This window comes from Poecilia reticulata, chromosome 12 (genome assembly GCF_904066995.2).
Source record: "Poecilia reticulata chromosome 12, P_reticulata-male-v2, whole genome shotgun sequence".
NCBI lineage: Eukaryota > Metazoa > Chordata > Actinopteri > Cyprinodontiformes > Poeciliidae > Poecilia > Poecilia reticulata.
Window position 1 is genome coordinate 877046 of NC_088841.1, and position 19444 is coordinate 896489.

Below are 19444 nucleotides of genomic sequence, written 5' to 3' on the forward strand. Positions count from 1 at the left end.
GTTTGCCTCCTTAGGTTACCACAATATTAAGGCAACTTCATGGAGAAAACTAAAGGGATCCCTTTAAGATGACACGAACAGACCCACCTGATATACTGGTATCAACTGTGCATCAAGACATAAAAGTGATTCCTATATCGACCCACTACAAATCTTTGCAACCCTCCAAACAATGTGATTTTATAAATTGCATTACACTGGAGGACAATCAGAACAAAGTTAATAAGAGGCACTGTCGAACCTTTGACTATAAGTCATTGGAGCACCCAAAATCACACAAGTCCTCAATGGAGTCCCCATACAGAAAAGCTGATAGGCATGCAGCCAACCCAGATGTTGCTTGGAATGCCCTGGGTCGCCACCAGAGATACCGTTTTTCTGCTCCAGACATTTTCAGTCACAGATTAACTCCTCAATCAGTGACTGCAGAAAGGGCAAGTGAGGTAGTTGTCCCTGAAAATAAAAGAAGGACCAGGTCAAAAAGTGCCTCTCGTGTTCAGACTGGCCTCACTCCTGTGACTTTTGAAGGTTACTCATCATCAGGAAGGAAAGGAAGAGAGTCCCAAAGGGTTCCAAGAGATTCTCGCTGGAGAGCTGAAGCATCCCCACTTAAAGAGTCATCTTATGCAGCAACAAGAACTCATATGCATGAAGTACATCCCATTAAGCTGCAGCCTCAAATTGGTGACAGCAGTAGATATTCACCACACTATGCTTCTGATAAATTTGAGGATGGAAGTCTAGATAAATCAGCAAGTAGCCCCCATGTTAGGTGTCGAGTGGACATCAAGCCGGATGATGCGGCATTACATCATTCAGGTCAAAAACAGACAACATCTGCAATGGATATACCCTGGCAGAGGCATCACAGTACTGGGAGAAGTCTGACTGTGCCACGTCATTTCTCCTACTCCAGAACTCCAACTCCCACTGACTCAATGGGTGCGGAAAGTAGGCAAGCTTATCAATATTCCCGAAGCATGCCAAATACTTACCTACAACACATGGAGCTTCCATTACAAAGAATGCCTTCTGCTAGTGATTATTATGGTAGAGAACATAGAGCTCATTCCAGTCCTAATGTGCCAACTAATTTCTTTTACGCAGATGATGTAGCCAGATATGTGACTGCTCCTGCTCCAAAACCAGGATCTTTTTTTCATGATGAGCATTACACAACAGGTAAAACATACAGTCATAAAGTACAGTATGTGCAAGATCCAAGGACTCGAATAGTGCATGCTGTAGCTACTAGACCATATTATTCTGAAATGGAGACCCACCCTTGCTCTGTGCAGTCAGGATATCCCAAACCATATGCTGAAAATGAACCAGGGCCATACATCATAAGCACACCCCCCACAAGTATATTGTATGGTGATGATCCAAGAACTTATCAAATTCAGACAGCACCACCACGATTTTATTATTCCAGTGATATGTTTGCAGTGCCCCCAGAGCACCATGTTCCAGCAAGGGCATACTATACTGAAGGTCGAAGACACGCTAGAGTCACTCAACCACAAACTGATGACTGGTATGGCTCTGATGCATCTGGTTATTCTACCAATCCAGCCTCCCATGTGTCGCAGATCACTCCAACCAGAGTCCGCCAAGAGCCTGTACTAACTCCATGGTATACCAATCCATGTGTAGAACCTCAAAAAATAGGTACAGATTCCAAATCTTATTCCAGGTCTTGGGACAATATTCTCAACTCACGTGTAGAAAGAGAACAACCTCTTCCTGTACAGAGAGGTCAGAGCTATGATGATCTACTGGACTCCAGGAAGCCGCCTACGGCCACAGGTGACAAACCAAAACCAGTGGTAGTCAATCTTTCCAGTTCACCAAGACGCTATGCAGCCTTATCAGTGTCTGATAACTCACTTATTGACAAAAGTCCAACAGAGATGTCAAAAAGTCCCACAAGCAAACTTTGGTTTGTTACTCCTGAAATAACAATCACTGATAATGACATTAGGCCAGGAAATCTTAACAAGGCTGAAGGACGGTCTGCAAGTTGGGATATTCTTGACTCTAGAAATGCTGAGGGTCTAGAATTACATGACTTTGATAGTTCAACCAAAGAAAAGACACATGATAATGCCTCACTTCAGCAAAGCCTTGAGCAGCTTGATGAGCTCCTAGCAGATCTTGTGACTGACTACAAGCCACCGAGTAGACGGACAAGTGAGGAGATTTTGGACCAATTAAAGAAGTTAATTGATGAGGAAGAAGCGGTATCTCTGTCCAGAAAATGCTCAAAGCCAGATACAGACGAACCACTGCCTCTGGACAAGCAGCCAACTTCAATCAAAATTAATCCAGATGTTTTTCGTGACATGGATGGGCCAAGTAATGCAATGAAGACCGCAGAGGAATGCTCTCCAGATCAAAGTCCAGATGAGGATGATACAATGATGTGCTCCAACAATAAGTGCCGGAGAACAGAGACATTATTTAATGCTTGTCTTTATTTTAAATCCTGCCACAGCTGTTACACCTACTACTGCTCTCGGAACTGCCGTAGAGAGGATTGGGACATACACAAAGAAAGCTGCTTATATGGAAGAATTGGAAGCACATGCCGGCATATTATAAAACACTGCCGGGAGACTGTTGAAGTTCACAAAGCCTTCTCCCGTATTGCCAAAGTTGGCTACCTTTCTCGAGGTAGGGGGGTTCTCTTCCTTGGCTTTCCAAATCCTTCTTCATCTTGTAGCTTCCTGCAGTATGGCCTGAATAGTTTACCAATGTCTCCTACATACCTGTCTCTTCGGGAGCTTGAAAGCTTCAAGGACAACCTGGGGGAATACTGTAATGAGCTGCAAGAAGCTGGTAAAGAATATGACCCAAACGAATGTTTCATCTTGAATGTATCCATTGCTGTGGGTGACCAGCTGCCCGATGGGCCATCGCCAAGAAATCAAGCTCCTACAGTTAGAAAATATGCAAAAATTGCATTGGCTTCCTTTAGTCCTGAGAGAAAGGTTCACAAGAAAGAGAGTGAAATGGAAACACTGATCCTTACACCACCTCCAGGAACAGCTGATATTGACATGGAAGGAGAGGAAGGTCGGAAGGCACGAGAAATCTGTTTCATCAATATACAACGGGAACTGAGAATGAGAGGAGTTTTTCTACGCCATGAATACCCAAATGTGTATCAACAGCTTTGTGAATTTGTAGAAAGCAACAGAAGGTTCACACCCACAACTATTTATCCAATTGATAAGAGGACTGGTAAACAGTTTATGTGCATGATCATGGCTGCCTCTGAGCCCAGAACACTGGACTGGGTGGGCGCACCTCATCTGCTTGATGACATCATATAAGGGCACCTTTTGTTGAAAATAGTGTATAGAAATACATACAAATTCTTGCACATATTTCTGTTGGTCTAGCTGTATACAGTTGTGTGTAGTGCAACTGTAGAAATTACATACATTCATGCCTGCTTGGTCAGTATTATTATTAAAATATTTCTTATCAGGTGAAGAAGTACAATATATCAGTTATTTATTTTAACACTATAAAATGCTTTAAATCATACACAAGTCATTTCCTGGTTTTCTACTGTTACAAGACATTCCCTTTGGTTGGGACTACTAAACTCACATATTGTTTTTTTAATATCTCAGATAAGTAAATAGTGGTTATTATTTTATCCTGATTCTCTTTACATGACTGTCTACATATGTGAGTACAACATAAATATTTTCATATCTAACTTTAATGGTACGACATGCTGGAAATAAGAAACATTATTTTCGTAGCAAACGCAAACATTTTCTATGCAAGGTTATTTCATCAATCAAGTACCACATTCCTGCAGGTATAGCATTTGCTATATTATGTATGATTCATACATATTCTTATATAAATATATAAAGAGATTTTAGAGACTGGTGTGCAAAGTAAAGATTTTGATGGAAGTGTAAATTGTTATTAGACATAAAGGATGCCTGAGAAAGAAACATCTAGCAGAAAAGGCACAAAATTTTATATTGATTTGAAAAAGTATTCTATTGAAAACATGGAGTCTTCTGTCTAAAGGAATACTTAGAGACGTTCATATCAGCATAACATTTCTTTATTCTGCTCTGCAGAATTAGCAGAGCAATCCTAAACTTGAAAACCTTCAGAATGGATGTTAAAATGGTGCCAGTTACAAGCCCCACTAGAGGTGTTGGCCTGTACTCTTCAGTTTAAACACTGTGAATAGTGGAAGTTATCTGAACAAAAACTCAACTTGGTCAAATACCAACATATAATGCAACTTCTTTGAAATACAATTTTATGAGTTGTCTTTTTAGATATTTTCACAAATTAATCTATAGGAGTTATTATCCTTTGAACAAAGTGAGCCAGATTTTGGCACGGTAACTGTAAGGTAGACTTCAGAAATAGGGACAGAAGAAGTTAGATGTGAATTTGTGCTGATCTAGGTTTATTACATGTATGATGGATGTCCTTATTAGTTTTAGCGAATCAGTCTTTCGTTTGTTTATTAGGTACAAAAACGTAGAAAGTTTAATACCACTTAGCCATATTGCCTCATTCTTTCTGTTGATTGTGTATTTGTAGCATCCTAAATCGTACTTTTATCCTAGAGGTGAATTGAAAGAAGAATGTGGCTTGAATTTATTGTATGTTTGAGTGCTAATATTCTATCTAAATATGATTTACCTGAAACCACAAAAACATACAAGTCTCAGTATATTGCAAATATGTAAATTTCCACAAATGAAGGTGGATCAATTTGTTGTCCTTTAGCGACATACCGTTCTCAGTCCTCAGAATCTGTACAACAAAGTACAATGAAACTTGAGGCTTACATATATATATATTTTTTAAAAAGTTACTTTTAAGACAAAGTACTGTAAAAAAAAAAAAAAAAAAATCTTGAAAAGTTGACTGGCTGCATGTTATTCGATTTTTCTTCTCCAATCTCATTTTAACATGTTAGTAACTGCAACATGCTTGATGAATGAGCCAATGAAAGTGATACAATGCTGTGCAAGATTTGTTTTCTTCATTACCATGTTAAACAATGAGACCTCACTAAAATGTTTAGAAGATCCTGTAATCTTGTATTTTTTATACTTTCAACATATGTGTGTGTGTGTGTGTCTATTTATAAACCATGTCCAATAAATGGAACAGGAACTGCCTTCTTTCTTTTGTCAAGGGGATATTTATTCAAGTTAAGCTTTTTAATCAGCATTTAAAAGACAAGGATATTATGAATGAGCCATTTTCATTTGTTGACCAGTTGAGGTCCTCTGATTTAAACAGCATTTGTAACAGCTGTTATGAGTGTTATGTCTGTACCAGGTAACCCAACTAATCTAGTTTGATATTATCTACTCAAGTACTTAGGCCTTTTTTTCTGTGGAGGATTTCTTGGTAAATGTTTCTCCAAAGATCTGTATGTTTTTGGAGGAACAAAGATATGCAGATCTTTGTTCCTCCAAAGGGTAGGAAAAGAAAGGGAGAAAGGAAGATAAAGGGTTTAAAGGGAAAAAAGGACACGAGTAAGGGAGAGAAAGAAGCATAGAGAAAAGAAAAGTCAACGCCCTTGAAGTCTGCCTCTAGATCTGTAGAAATAATAGAAATAAACAAGTCATTACACAATGTATTTAGTGACTAGATTTTTATATATATAATAGAAAGGTCAATCTGACTGGATATCACCAAGTGAGAAATAAAGTTCACATCCATGAATCTTTCATGTCATTTTTACTACCAGACCTCTACTATTGAAACATGTTGAGAGATGCCGTCTTTGAGAGGCCTCAGATTGTTGAGTTTTTATACATTCAAATATACTTTACCTTCAGTTTGTTAAACTCTTTAATGGGTAAGTTCTATTTCATTTCAACACTGTGTTGTTCAAGCTTTATATGGGCCAGACCATTAGGACCTCCATCTTCTTTTGCAAGTTCTGGAACTCATAAAAGACTGCAGAGGCTCAAGTGTAATACTGCTAGCCTGTTCCAGTCAATGTTAATCCTTATTGGAAACTTGAAAATGTGTTTGTGACATTAGTGCAACAGAAAAACATTAAGATGTTGTCCATAATGACTTTCTGTATTGTTACCATCAGTCTCAGTATGTATTAAATGAACAGATCAAATGTGATCAGGTAAGAAGTACAAACTAACAAACAGGAGATCTAAAAAAAAAAAAATAAAAAATTCATTTTTATGACAGTCCCATTTTACAGCCAACAAATAAATGCCCAACAACCGGAAACCTGTGTTGTAGGCAAAAATGTGAGCAATAATAGTAAGAACCACAAACCAGGTTCTAAAGAATGGTTACAAGCACAAATTAGAAAAGTTGTATGTGGAAGAAAATTCAAGGTAAAACATTTCCAAATAAAATTTACAAGTAAAGAAAAATAAAATAGTTTTAGCAAGAGAGCAGGTAAAAGATTTGTTGCATTTTGATGGATTTGGTTTACGTGAGATTCAACTATAAAGGTTCATAGCCTGGGATCAGTGAAATCAGCTCTTCAAATCCTTAGCTTTTAAAAAGTCCATCCATCCATGCATTTTCTGTACACCCTGGTCCCTAGTGGGATCGGGAGGGTTGCTGGTGCCTATCTCCAGCGAACAGGTTGCCAGTCTGCAACACAGAGACAGACAGGACAAACAACCATACACACACTCACACCTAGGGAGAATTTAGAGAGACCAATTTACCTGACAGTCATGTTTTTGGACTGTGGGAGGAAGCCGGAGTACCCAGAAAGAACCCACGCATGCACAGAACATGCAAACTACATGCAGAAAGACCCCAGGCCGGGAATCGAACCCAGGACCTTCTTGCTACTAACTAGGCCACTGTGCAGCCCTCTTTAAAAAGTTAATTTGAATAATCCTCCAACTGTGCTCTTTATTCTTATGACCCACAAATGGAAGTAGAAATATTAAACAGTCTGTACTTAATAAGTAGTCAATAAGTAGTTTAAGTAAGACAGCACAAACAAACTGGTATACTGATGATGAAGTATGCATTACATCAAACTTGAAATCTAAAGTGTCTCATATTCAAGTCTAAATGTTGAGGGTCATAAAGGAAGAGGCCAGGAGAGGGCAGTGTAGCTAGGAACATGCATGTTCCTAATTACTAGAAGTTACTCTTGTGACCAACTCACTGGTTACATCAATACAATGGTTACATTGTATTACACTGGTTACATCACACATTGACAATAATTCCCTGATGTTTTTGCCCTTCTAAAAATTCAGTCAAGATTTTTCATAATTAGACTTAATCTTGATAAGCTACTGTATGCACTTTTTACTGTATTATAGAAAAATAAACCCACAAGGTCAAATTTAGCTATGTGTGAACAACCCATAATAATCTGAACTCAAACAGAACTAAAAAAAGATTTGTAAGTTTGTTTCCCCTGGTGTCTATCACCACATACCATCAATATATTTGCATTGATGTGTATTGTGATCCAAATTCCACTGTTATAAATCCTACATGTCTAGAAAAAACTGATATATCGGACCATGTTTTTTAATCCGAACTCCTGTACTGCATTTCAATATTTCCAACACACACATAAATCTAATGAATGCTGGACAGCTCAATTAAGGTTAATTTGACGATTGTACCCAACAGTTTGCATAAAGGAAGAGTGTGTGCTTTTTAATAAAAAAGCACAGAAAACATTAATTGCAATCTGTGCAATGTCAAGGATTTGCAGATCCTGCAGATTTTCAGATGAAATCTTCTACTATTCTGCTCCTTCAGGGACTCCCTGCTCCAGCCTCCTGAATCAAGGCCTGCTGGTTAGCAGGCCTCTGCAGGGCTGGCTGACTGATGAGGGAATTCAGCCACTTGATTTACGTGTGTTAGAGGTTTATCTAAAATATGCAGAAGACTGGAGATGGACACTCCTGTGCTAAATGATAATTGACAAGTAAATCATATTTGAAAGAGACATAAAATAATTTTGAACAACATTTTCACTTATGTGAATATTGATTACTATGGCTAAGAAATATTAAAGCAATTTAGTTCATGTGGTATTAATGCCAGGAACAAAGTAGACTTCAGGAGGAGAAATGCAACATTTCTTACATGCTGGAAACAGGGGCTGCAATTTTTGTATAATGAGCTGATACATTTTTTCCGCAGAATCTCATACATTCAACATTCATGTATGCCATATATATATATATATATATATATATATATATATATATATATATATATATATATATATATATATACATACAAGTAGGCCTTGTAAAAGTATTCGGCCCTCTTGAACTTTTCAACCTTTTGCCGCTTTTCAGGCTTCAGACATAAAAATCAAAAAAATGTATTATTTTGTGAAGAATCAGGAAGTGGGACACAACCGTGAGCTGGAAATATATTGGCTATTTAAACTAAAAAAAAAAAACACTGCAAAGTGGGGAGTGCAATATTAGTCAGCCCCCTTACGTTAACACTTTGTAGCACCATCTTTTACTGCGATTACAGTTGCAAGTTGCTTGGGGTATCTCTCCCAGTTTTGCACATCGAGAGACTGAAATTTGTGCCCATTCTTTCTTGCAAAACAGCTCAAGGTCAGTGAGGTTGGATGGGGTTTATGTTTGGGATCATTGTCTTGTTGGAAGATAAATCTCCGTCCCAGTCTCAGGTCTTTTGCACACTCCAACAGGTTTTCTTCCAGAATGGTCCTGTATCTGGCTCCATCCATCTTTCCTGTCCCTGCTGAAGAAAAGCAGGCCCAAACCATGATGCTGCCACCACGTTTGACAGTGGGGATGGTGTGTTCAGGGTGATGAGCTGTGTTGCTTTTACGCCAAACATATCGTTTTGCATTGTGGCCACAAAGTTCGATTTTGGTTTCATCTGATCAGGGGACCTTCTTCCACATGTTTAGTGTGGAAGAAGGCCCTCTAAACTTTCTTGGTGGATTTGCAGTGGTCTGATACTTCTTCTCAACAGACTGGCAACCTGTCCAGGGTGACCCCGCCTCTCGCCCGGAACGTTAGCTGGAGATGGGCACCAGCAACCCTCCCGACCCCACTGAGGGACAAGGGTGAAAGAAAATGGATGGATGGCTGGATGATACTTCTTCTATTTCAATATGACCGCGTGCACAGTGCTCCTTGAGATGTTTAAAGCTCGGGAAATCTTTTTGTATTCAAATCCGGCTTTAAACTTCTCCACAACTGTGTCTCAGACCTGCTTGGTGTGTTTCTTGGTCTTCATGATGTTCTCTGCATTTTAAACACAACCCTGAGACTATCACAGAGCAGGTGCATTTATATGGGCACTTGAATACACACAGGTGGATTATATTTATCATCATCAGTCATTTAGGACAACATGGATCATTCAGAGATCCTCACTGAACTTGTGGAGTGAGTTTGCTGCACTGAAAGTAAAATAATATTGCATGCAAAGACTTTGCAGTTTATTTGTTAAAGACATTTAAAATATTCAATAAATTTCATTCCACCTCATGATTGTGTCATTTGTTGTTGATTCTTCACAAAATTAACATTTTAAACACGCGCATGCGCGCACGCACACACACGCACGCGCATACACACACACACACACACACACACATTGTGTTGATGGAAATTTTGCAAACAGAAGATTAATCACAATTAAGAAGAACAGAATTTTACAACAGTACAGTGGAAAAATCTAACAGGCAAAGTTGTTCTAGAGACAAACATGAGTAAAATGACTGCAAAATGGGGATGATTCAAGGCAGAAGTGGAAATTAAAGTCAAACTGGGCTAATATAATTTTACGTTATTTCATTTTCTGATTATAAAATTTGTATATACAATACATAAAATGGTGAGGATTCAAATCTGTTAACAAAAGAGAAGTGAAACAAATTTTCAAGGTGTAACTTTAACAACTTGCTTGAGCAGTACTCGCACACAGAGGCAACACGTGAAGAATCTGAGCACAGCAGCTAATCTGTCCAAAAGTCAACATGCAAGTTCCCTCTAGTTATGAAATCTGCTCCTTCATTGGGTTACAGAGGCTTTCAATTCGCACCAGCTGAAGCACAACTTTTGTTTTCTGCCATTTCTTTAGTCTCTTGACTTTCTATCAGATTCTACATCTGAAATCCTGAACTACATCCAAGATGCTCTTTGTACTGAAGTGAAAGATGTCTGGCAGATGGACCTGTGCAGCCTCAGCAGAGTGGTTTCAGCAGTGTGCATCTACTGCCCAGTTTTCTTCTCCTTCTGGAAACTAAAGCTTGTCCTGCGGCTAAGTTTGCGTTGCTTTTGGGCAAAGTAATCTGCCCGGGAGGTGCTGGCCCGAGACTCCAGGATGTAGTTTACCTAGCAAAAGGGGAAAAAAATGATTTAGTATTTCAACTTTTTAGTCATAAAGTTTACCTTAGACTTTGCAATTGCAGTGATTAACAGGTTAGGCATTAGCTAAAGAAATACTGTTAGAAAACCTTTGTTCCTCACTAAGAGTAGCAGTAATTTACACATAACTTTCTCTACAGTGCAGATAATCACAAAACAATAGACTCTGGAACAATTTCAGTGATAAGGATGAGGGGAAAGAACTGGATAACTGAGCTGGATAGCTGTGGACTGGTTATGTGGTTTTATAGAATGTTGATTATTGTTGAAAGGATTAATTTAAGACACTTTTTTCAGGCACTACCGAATGGAGCTATGAGTCAGGACAAAATTCCAACCTTCTGATCAAAAGGTTAGAAGGCTGGAAATTTGGGTGGATGCAAGTCAGAATACAGTCATGTGTGAATAAATCATGTAAATAATTGGATGAGTCTTATATCAAGATAAAAGACACAACCAAAGATGTAGTAGATCAGAGTGTATATATGGGGACACCACAGATTACAGTACAGGAGCTGCAGGGTCACATCATTCATGTGGAACTCACCTTGAGCACAATTTCATTGACAGTAGCAGCATCAGACTCAAAGTACAGAGCCTTGTAGTCATGGTTGCTGTGATAAGTGATCTTAAAAATGGCATGACCTGTAGAACAACAGAAACCATGTTCAACAGGTCAACAAAGCGCACAAAGCAATCAGTCTCTCTCCTTGTCATGCGTCATGCATTTTTATAATTCCAGGAAAAAAAAAATCAAAAATCAAAAATGGAAAATTAAAGAAAGAAAATCTCTTTATGATTGACTGGTTTCAATTGTAAGAATAACACACCTTAGATGAGAGGAAGTGGCATATCTAATAAAACTTTATCTGGAAAAACCATGCTAAGCTACTGTAAATAGGCAGTATTTGTACCAGATGCCAGAGAAAATGTAAGCCAGAAAACAAAGTAGGCTATTGCTTCTTATTGTTCTATTGTGTACAGATGGAAAGGTCACTGTCACTGAAAATGATGTCACATTCCTGTGTTGAGTCCGTTCATGTTGAAAGTTAGAAAATCTATGAGACTATAGTTGTTGTGGAGCTACCATCAGCCGAAGAACATAAGACTGTTCTCTAGTCTGTGTGTTAATGAAAGCTATAACCATAAACATCTTTCAGTTGTTTGGACAAGCTTGTCCATAGTCCATACTATGGACAAGCGTCCATAGTATGGACTATGGACGCTTGTTCTGGTCAGGCATAAATAATGTTATATTAGTTGACTGATTTAATGTGCTATAAATGTACAGAAAGGAGATGCAGCTCCAACACATCTAATTAAGCAATATGATTCTAATCGGGCCTCTATTCTTCTCAAAGGCAGCTTTGAGAGAGAGGAATGACAGAAAGTCATGTTCTGACATACAGAAAATGTAACTTAGACTGAATTGATTGGCTATATATCAAAAGTTTGCTTATAACAGTGAAATTTTTTAGTCGAAGTATTTTAAAGCTGCAGTATGTAAAAAAACTGAGTTCACCAGCCTTCTCCCAGTGCTAACTGAAAACAACCAATCAGAGCCTGGAAGTTGTCAATCACAATCGCATGTGCCTGTGCTCTTCCCCACACCCCTTCACCCCCTTTCTCTCTGCTACCGCTACAGCTTTTTCCTATTCAGCAGATTCTATTGTGAAATCTCAGTCCAGTTAGCATAGCCACTGATGATGGCAGATAAACAATTTTCCTGTAATGCTAAAATGTTTCTCTGCCATTCGCGCCTCATGAAGAGAGTACATGAGAGTTTGACAGCGAGGTAAGACCCTGTCAAGGTATTTTAAAGCTGCAGTATGTAACTTTTATAAAATATATTATTTTACATATATGTCATCATATCATGACAGCATGGTATGATGACATACTCTACCCACACGCTGTGTGGGTAGAGTAGTCGGCTTGCGATCGGCAGGTTGTAGGTTCGATTGGGCAAATGTGTGAGCGCGAATGGGTGAATGTGACTCCAGTGTAAAGTGCTTTGAGTGGTCAAAATGACTGGATAAAGCGCTATATAAGTTCAGTAAATTTACCCTCCTCCTGGATCTGAGTGGTTGGTTTTAACCAAAGATTATTAGTCTTGCAGCGTACTGTCATGACTGGGGGGTCGCACAACTTCATATTTTTTAAAGTTGGACTTAACATGGTAAAAATTCAGTTGACATCGACTTGTCACAGTGATGTCACAGAAACGTAATCAAAAAGCATCTGACATTTTTTATGTATTTATTTTTTTCAAACACCAATGTTACATGTGGCCTGGAGCAGAATTTGATTTAGGGGTCCCTCTTGTTGCAAAGAACATCAGCACCACTAACAGCATGTCACCATGGATTTAGTGAAATCTGGGACAGGGGGCCTAGTTTAATTGGCCGAGCACTGAATTACAATTGTAGTTTACTTAGATGCATTTGTGAACAAACAGCTAAAACTCAAAGATTAAACTGCAAGTATCACATTGTAATTGTGGTAACAAAACAATTTAATTATGAAGATTGTTCTTTGAACATTTACAAAGTAAACTTGCCAACTCCTTAATATCTTACATTTAAATGTTAAACAATTTAAAATCTTTTCATTTAACTATGCTGAAACCATTAAATCAAATTTGATAATCCCTTAGTTCACTTTTGCCTTGGGCCAGTGCTAAATGTAATCATTGCATCGTGTTTTTAGACCCACTAACTGATTACTTAATTTGGATTTATCTGAAGTGCAAATAATTGATATTTATTTTAAATTTATTTTTTTTATTTGTTGTTTTTAAGATTCTATAGGTGTGGGTTTAAGTATTGTCGGCAATGTATTCCCGTAACATATAATTACCCAGTAATATTTTAGATTTCCTGTCAACTTAATATCTTTTAATACAAAACCCTGGTGGACCGTCTCGGTGAACCAACCCACTGGGCTTAGCAAGTTTGTGGGGGAAACCCTGAACAAATTGGCAAAGAAATTCAATAAATCCAAAGAGGTTTCATACTGCAGCTTTCAGGGCTTTGAATTAGCCAAAAAAAGTGGGAGTGAAATCAGTGTTACACTAAACAGAAATACAGTTGGGGCCTTTTAGAATCGTTAGGACCCAATCATTCTACTTTGTCCTTTCCATGCCTAAAGAATGCCAAGACCTTTTCATGAGATGTGAAATCATTTTGCAGGTGTAATTACACAGTTCATTTTTAAAACATTACACAATCGGAAACCATCAATTTATAAGGATGACCAGACAGAGGCTCTCTGTCCTCATCAGAATACTTACTGGGACTTCTCTCCTCAACAAGGTCACAGGCACAAAGGTGGTCCGAGTCGATAGAGATGGGTTTTTGCCGAATCCAAAACTTCTGACTTGTGACAGGATCGATTTCCACTTTCTCACCTGAAATGCCTGCAAAGACAGTTTTGGATGGTGAAAATATTTAAGGTAAAAAAAAAAAAGCTAATAGGGATGGGTTACGTGGTAAAAGCACTTATTTTTAAGTAAGCATTAGAAGCGTAATTTATCTAAAGCATCTGCATAAAATCAAAATATAATGTCAAAAACTCAATTAAAAGGTCAACAACTAACAGCACAGAGCTAATGTGCCCTGTTGCAACATAAAATCTAATGGATCTGCAAGAGCACTGAAGAGCAATGTGCAATTTGTGGCCTAGAGACAATACCACAAGACAAGATGCAAATGGTCAACTCATTCCAACATCCAAAGCCCCGACAAGCAACATAATGCACTAATGACATCTGTTCACTTTAGCTCGGCAAATAAAAACAGCCCTGTTATATATATTTGCTTGTGCAAGACAGCATGCTGTGGACATTGCAGATCTGCTGTGATGCAGATGCTTGTTTATATCAACAATGCAGACATGCCTGCTGCTGTGAGACTCCTGTCTGCAAACTGATCATTATGTTTGTCAAAAAGCACAGAACATTTATTGTGATTTATTGTGTCATCTGGATGTTGCACTAAAATGTTCTCCGACGTATACTTGAAAAAAAGTCAACAAGTCAAAAACCAACCAGGCATGATTAAGACACTTGTAACATATCCAGACATGAGATGTGAAGGGTGATTTGAGTACAACTGGAAAGCTTTAAATAAACGGAAAATATATTAAACCAGTCCTGGACAATTACATTTATTCAAAAAGCTATCCATGAAAATAAAGCCATGTAAAGTATAGGTGTTTAATAGTTCAAAAGTCAGCTTTCTTTTAACTTGGGGAGACTCGGGTAGTATTTGCTGATTGATGGAAGTAACATCAGGTCACTGGCTGAGCAGAGCATCTCAGGAGGGTTTGTATATTAGAACAAACTTTCTTGTGAAATTTTCTTTTTCCCTGAAAACAAAATTAGTGCATTTGTTTTCTAGCATACTCAACAAACAAACTGCACAAGACTCCATTCCTCAAGAAAAACATATGTTTGCTACAGAAGATTTGGACAAGCATGTGAAACACTAAGAATATAATCTGGAATAATGCTTTGTGTGAACATCTAAGAGTTCACACAAAGCTGAACTCTTAGATGTAATTGTATAGATCATGTTTGGAGAAAACATGTTTTACACATCACACCAAAAACAAACATTACATAAAAAGTGTAGTTTGCAGGTGAGACCATCAAAGTTGGTCAAGCTGACTTCCTTAGTCTGCTATCTTGTTCCTCTACTACTCTCCAATTTGCATTATTTACTGTTGACCTTGTATTCTCAGTTATTTTTCTTTCCATTGAAGCTACACCCGGTGTTTTGTTTAGCTGTGATTTCTTCTTGGAGGAAACCATCGGCAAAGATAATGAGGCCATCATCTAATCAATCTCCCTCTCCTGCTATAAACCTTTTACTTTTTATTAACATAGAAAAAGTCTTGTAGCAGTTTGTTTTTTCTTGTGTATTCTGCTCCATCTTCTCAAACACCCAATGTGTCTTGGCAGATGGCCGCCTGTATTGAACCAGGTTCTGGTTCTGCAGGTTTCTTCCTGTTAAAAGGGAATTTTTCCTCTCCACTATTGCTACATGCATGCTCAGTATGAGGGATTGCTCTAAAGTCAATGACAACGCAAACAATTGTTGCTACATGTTCATCCAGGAGTGAATGTTATGAATGCTGGCGGTGCCAAGAGGGCACTAGAGGGCGCTATAGCTCAATCTGTAAAAGTCGTAGCACCCCAAAAGCACAGCTAGGAAATACTGGATTATTTTTCAATCTAATTTAACATTTTTAATATGTAATTATTGTGACATTTTTTCACAAAAGACAACATTTTCAATAAAAAACGCAATTATTATATATTGAGTTTAAAAAAAAACTTCAGGATTTGAACTTTGCACATGCGTGTTATCACTTTCAGGAAGCAACTGAGAGGAACACAATGTAAATATGGATTGTTTTTTGCAACCAAAAGTTCTACAGATGGAATCAGAGAAGGATGAGTTTTTGGAAGTAGACTCTGACCAACAAAGAAAATATTAATCTGGATGAAGGAGAGCAACTGTGCAGCTATCCTTCCACCGCTGCTGTCCAGTGCTAACAGTGTTAGCACTGTTGGACAAGAGGATCCAAGCAGAAGTCCTCAAGATGGACCAAAATTACCCGTCATGCTTGTTTGAAGTGCAATAAAGAAGTTTTAACAAAGGCTGGCTTGATCAATATTTAGGGTTAGAATACAGTGTGAGTAAAGATGCCGTGTTTTGCTCTGCAAAAAAAAAAGAGGACACAGATTCCGCTTAGAGCCAGCATTTACTGCTCTTGGCTTTAATAATAGGTGGAAAGCAGCTGCATCGTTAAAGAGCCATCATGAAAGCGACGAACACAAAATTGCAATAAAAGCATGAAAGCATGGAGTGAATTCAAGTTAAAAAGAAACAAGTGGATCAAAACTCCCTAACTATAACAATAGCAGTTATTGTTGGGAAGTTATTCTCGGGGAAATAGAGTGCAAATTTATTTTAACGTTTACATACTAAACTCTATACATACAGTAAATGTGTTATGTTTGTATATGCTTTAACTGTATTGTAGAATACCACATTATCCGCTATCCACTTTATTGGTGACTGCTGATGTCAGTTTTTAGTGCACCTGTGTGTGTTTGTGCGTGTGTGTGTGTTGATAACAATAGGGAAAAAAAGATCCTTCATAGCACCCTCAGTAAATTGCTTAGCCCCTTAGCACCTGCAGAAAAAAATTCTAATCTGAAACTAATCTGAACAATGAACTGGACATGATGTACTATTTGATAACTAGGATGAATTGGAATGTATGCGTGATTGAGCTGACAAGATTTTTTTTGCAGTGTCTTGAGATGACATATTGTGAATGGGCACAATAAACTGAATTGAATTAGATGATCCAGGAGAGGGGACAGCCCAAGACCCAACCTCACAGATAAACACACACACACACACACACACACACACACACACACACACACACACACACACACACACACACACACACGCACGCACGCACGCACACACATCTATATACCAAGTGTAAAGACACACAAGAAGATGCACTCTATATTCCCAGGTCCAGGTAACGATTCCCCAGAGAGACAGCTAGCCCCTAGTGTCCTTCTTTCTGGGATGTAGACAACTGTGTTCAATCATTCCAGTTCTTTACCAGTAGCTTTAATTGTGGACTTTTTTTCTACATTTCTTTGCATGTGTAGACTACCGTATTTTCCGCACTTTAAGGCGCACCTAAAAACCTTCAATTTCCTCAAAAGCCGACAGTGCGCCTTATATATGGACCAATATTGAGCCACAACAGGTCTAGCAACTACGGTAAGCAGCCGCCGACTTCATTTTCGCCCGTAGAAGAAGCAGCGCGCGGTGCATGCTGGGATAGTTGTCAGAACGCTGGTTTGTAATCTATTAATAAAGTCTGACTGACCTATCTACCTATCGACTGTCTAGAATCAGGTGGTCTGCAGGCCATTTAGCATCACATTCTCCACGAACATGATGTGCGCGAACGGAGAAGGGTGACCACCGTTCGGTAACGACCCGGCCCAGTCGCGGAAGGCTCTGCTCGCCGACCGGAGTCAGACTGTTTTGTTGACATTCCCTTTAGTCCATCTAGTGGATGCATAACGCAACTCCAGCCTCTACTGTAGCGTCTATTCTATGTGCCTTATATATGGAAAAAGTTTTAAAATAGGCCATTCATTGAAGGTGCGCCTCATATTCCGATGCGCCTTATAGTGCGGAAAATACGGTACTTGAGTTGTTGCTCATATGGACAGTCCTCTACAACTATCATGTTCCACACTGCCCTGAGTGGAGACAGCCACACAGCGAGTCTGTATCATTTTCCATTAGTTTTAAAAGTACTGCCTCCATCAAGAATCCTTCAGCACATCTTGTCATTATTGGTCAATGTTTCACACATTTAACTGTGGTTTTAAAACAGACTTTATACACAAGAATCAGTCCAAAAACTTTTTCATATCTGGAAAAGACAGCACCACCTCACTGAGTAGCATGTACCTAGCTGGACATCTGTGGTGAAACGCAGCTTATGAATCAAGCTGATCTTGAAGGACTTGTAGTGGTGACTGCTCAACATGTCTTGGACTGTGGTGATGTCAATAGCAGGGTCCTCCTCAGAGCTCTCTTCACCTCTGGAACCTGTAACAGCAGCAGAATGAATAAGCCGAATTAAGAAAAGAAGTCTAAATAAAACACAAGAGCTCCTGATGACAAGATCTCTGCTCATTCTGTTGGAATAAATGTATATAATTTATCTCATCTTTATAAGTGTGTGTGTATTTAGAACTTCTTGTGTAGACTATGCTGTTTTACAGAAACTGACTGCGCGTGACTTAAGGAGATAACTGACAGCAACAAACTGCTCGTGACTGGAGGAGACAACTGTCAGCATTGATCGCACCCTCAAGTGAATCTGCAACAGCGCTGAAAAGGAGAAATGCAGAGGGGGTCGTTTCCCCTCTGACCCCTCAGACCGTTTCCTGTAGAATATTGTGTTAGGAGTTGATTGTGCGGTATGAAGCAAGCTTGAATAGGTTTCAGTTGGTGTGTTTCCCCCACCCCTTTTAGTAACTGAACCTCATGGAACTAGAGTGTTCCCAAACTAAATAAAAAGCCTGGAGAGCGGAGACTGCTTCAGTTGGAGGATTGTAACTGAGTAGTCTCCGAGCAACTCTCCTTGCAAGTATACAGCTCATATTTGTCTGTGTCTCTTTATTGCAGATTGGTGAACAAATGTAAGGTTTTAGACCTAACACATTCACAAAACCTTCTCTTGTCCTTATCGAGTTTTTAGTGGGACTGCATTTGGTCTAAACTAGCTGTATATATTGCATAGAAATGATTTGAAGAATATTTCATTCAACATTCTGGGATGGTGAATTGCCACCACAACAGTCACTGAAATGAAGTTTGCAGCAGACCTCATATTTAAACCTTCATGCCGAGTTCACTCACTGTTTTCTCTGACCAGGCAAAACTCCAGGGTGTTCTGGCTTTCTAGAGTAGAATCCAGGTCGACTGCAACATTCGGTTCCATCTGCTTCTCCAGACGATACATGGGCCCTGTGGGAGAAACAAGGGGTCACTTTCATTTACCATTCAGTTCCTTGTAGTTGTTAACAGTCTGTAAATCATTTGTCAGGAATTTTTTCTTGATGATTTGCATTAACTGTAACGTCAGATTCATATATAGTGAGGTATCCGTTTTGGAGTTTTTACAGTGTATACATTAACTGATTATTTCAAGTTTAAATGTCAGTGCAGAGGAAGCAAAGACCATGTCTTTAGTACTCAATGGAGAAGTGTTCTCTAAAATGACTAATCCTGCCTCTACATGCCAAATCAAAGCGAGCCACCCGAGTGGCTTGACAGTATGAGGGAGCAATGATTGATGACAAATGGTACCAGTAGGCTGCAGAACTAAAGAGGGTACAGTGCATCATTTGAGCTCACATGTTCTCCACAACAACTGACTGGATGTTTTTACCGAAGACAGCAGAGACCGATCAGATTTTTAAGGGTGGACAACAG

The 19444-nt window shown here is 38.8% G+C and overlaps 2 protein-coding genes across 5 annotated transcripts in view; one reads left to right on the top strand and one right to left on the bottom strand.

Annotated features, from left to right (window-relative positions):
- Positions 1-5180, top strand: part of ajm1 (apical junction component 1 homolog) — a 31369-nt gene extending 26189 nt beyond the window's left edge. For all 4 annotated transcript variants that reach the window (XM_017307838.2, XM_008423073.3, XM_017307839.2 and 1 more), the window contains one exon: positions 15-5180. In XM_017307838.2, coding sequence (XP_017163327.1) covers positions 69-3338 — 3270 coding nt within the window. In that variant the 5' untranslated portion in view covers positions 15-68 and the 3' untranslated portion in view covers positions 3339-5180. The remainder of the gene's footprint in view (positions 1-14) is intronic.
- A 1014-nt stretch (positions 5181-6194) lies between these two features.
- The window catches only part of mapkap1 (MAPK associated protein 1), a 29470-nt gene continuing 16220 nt past the window's right edge, over positions 6195-19444 (bottom strand). The window contains exons 8-12 of the mRNA XM_008423070.3: positions 18869-18976; positions 17912-18052; positions 13681-13806; positions 10936-11033; positions 6195-10355 (exon numbers count right to left, since the gene is read on the bottom strand). Coding sequence (XP_008421292.1) covers positions 10233-10355; positions 10936-11033; positions 13681-13806; positions 17912-18052; positions 18869-18976 — 596 coding nt within the window. The 3' untranslated portion in view covers positions 6195-10232. The remainder of the gene's footprint in view (positions 10356-10935; positions 11034-13680; positions 13807-17911; positions 18053-18868; positions 18977-19444) is intronic.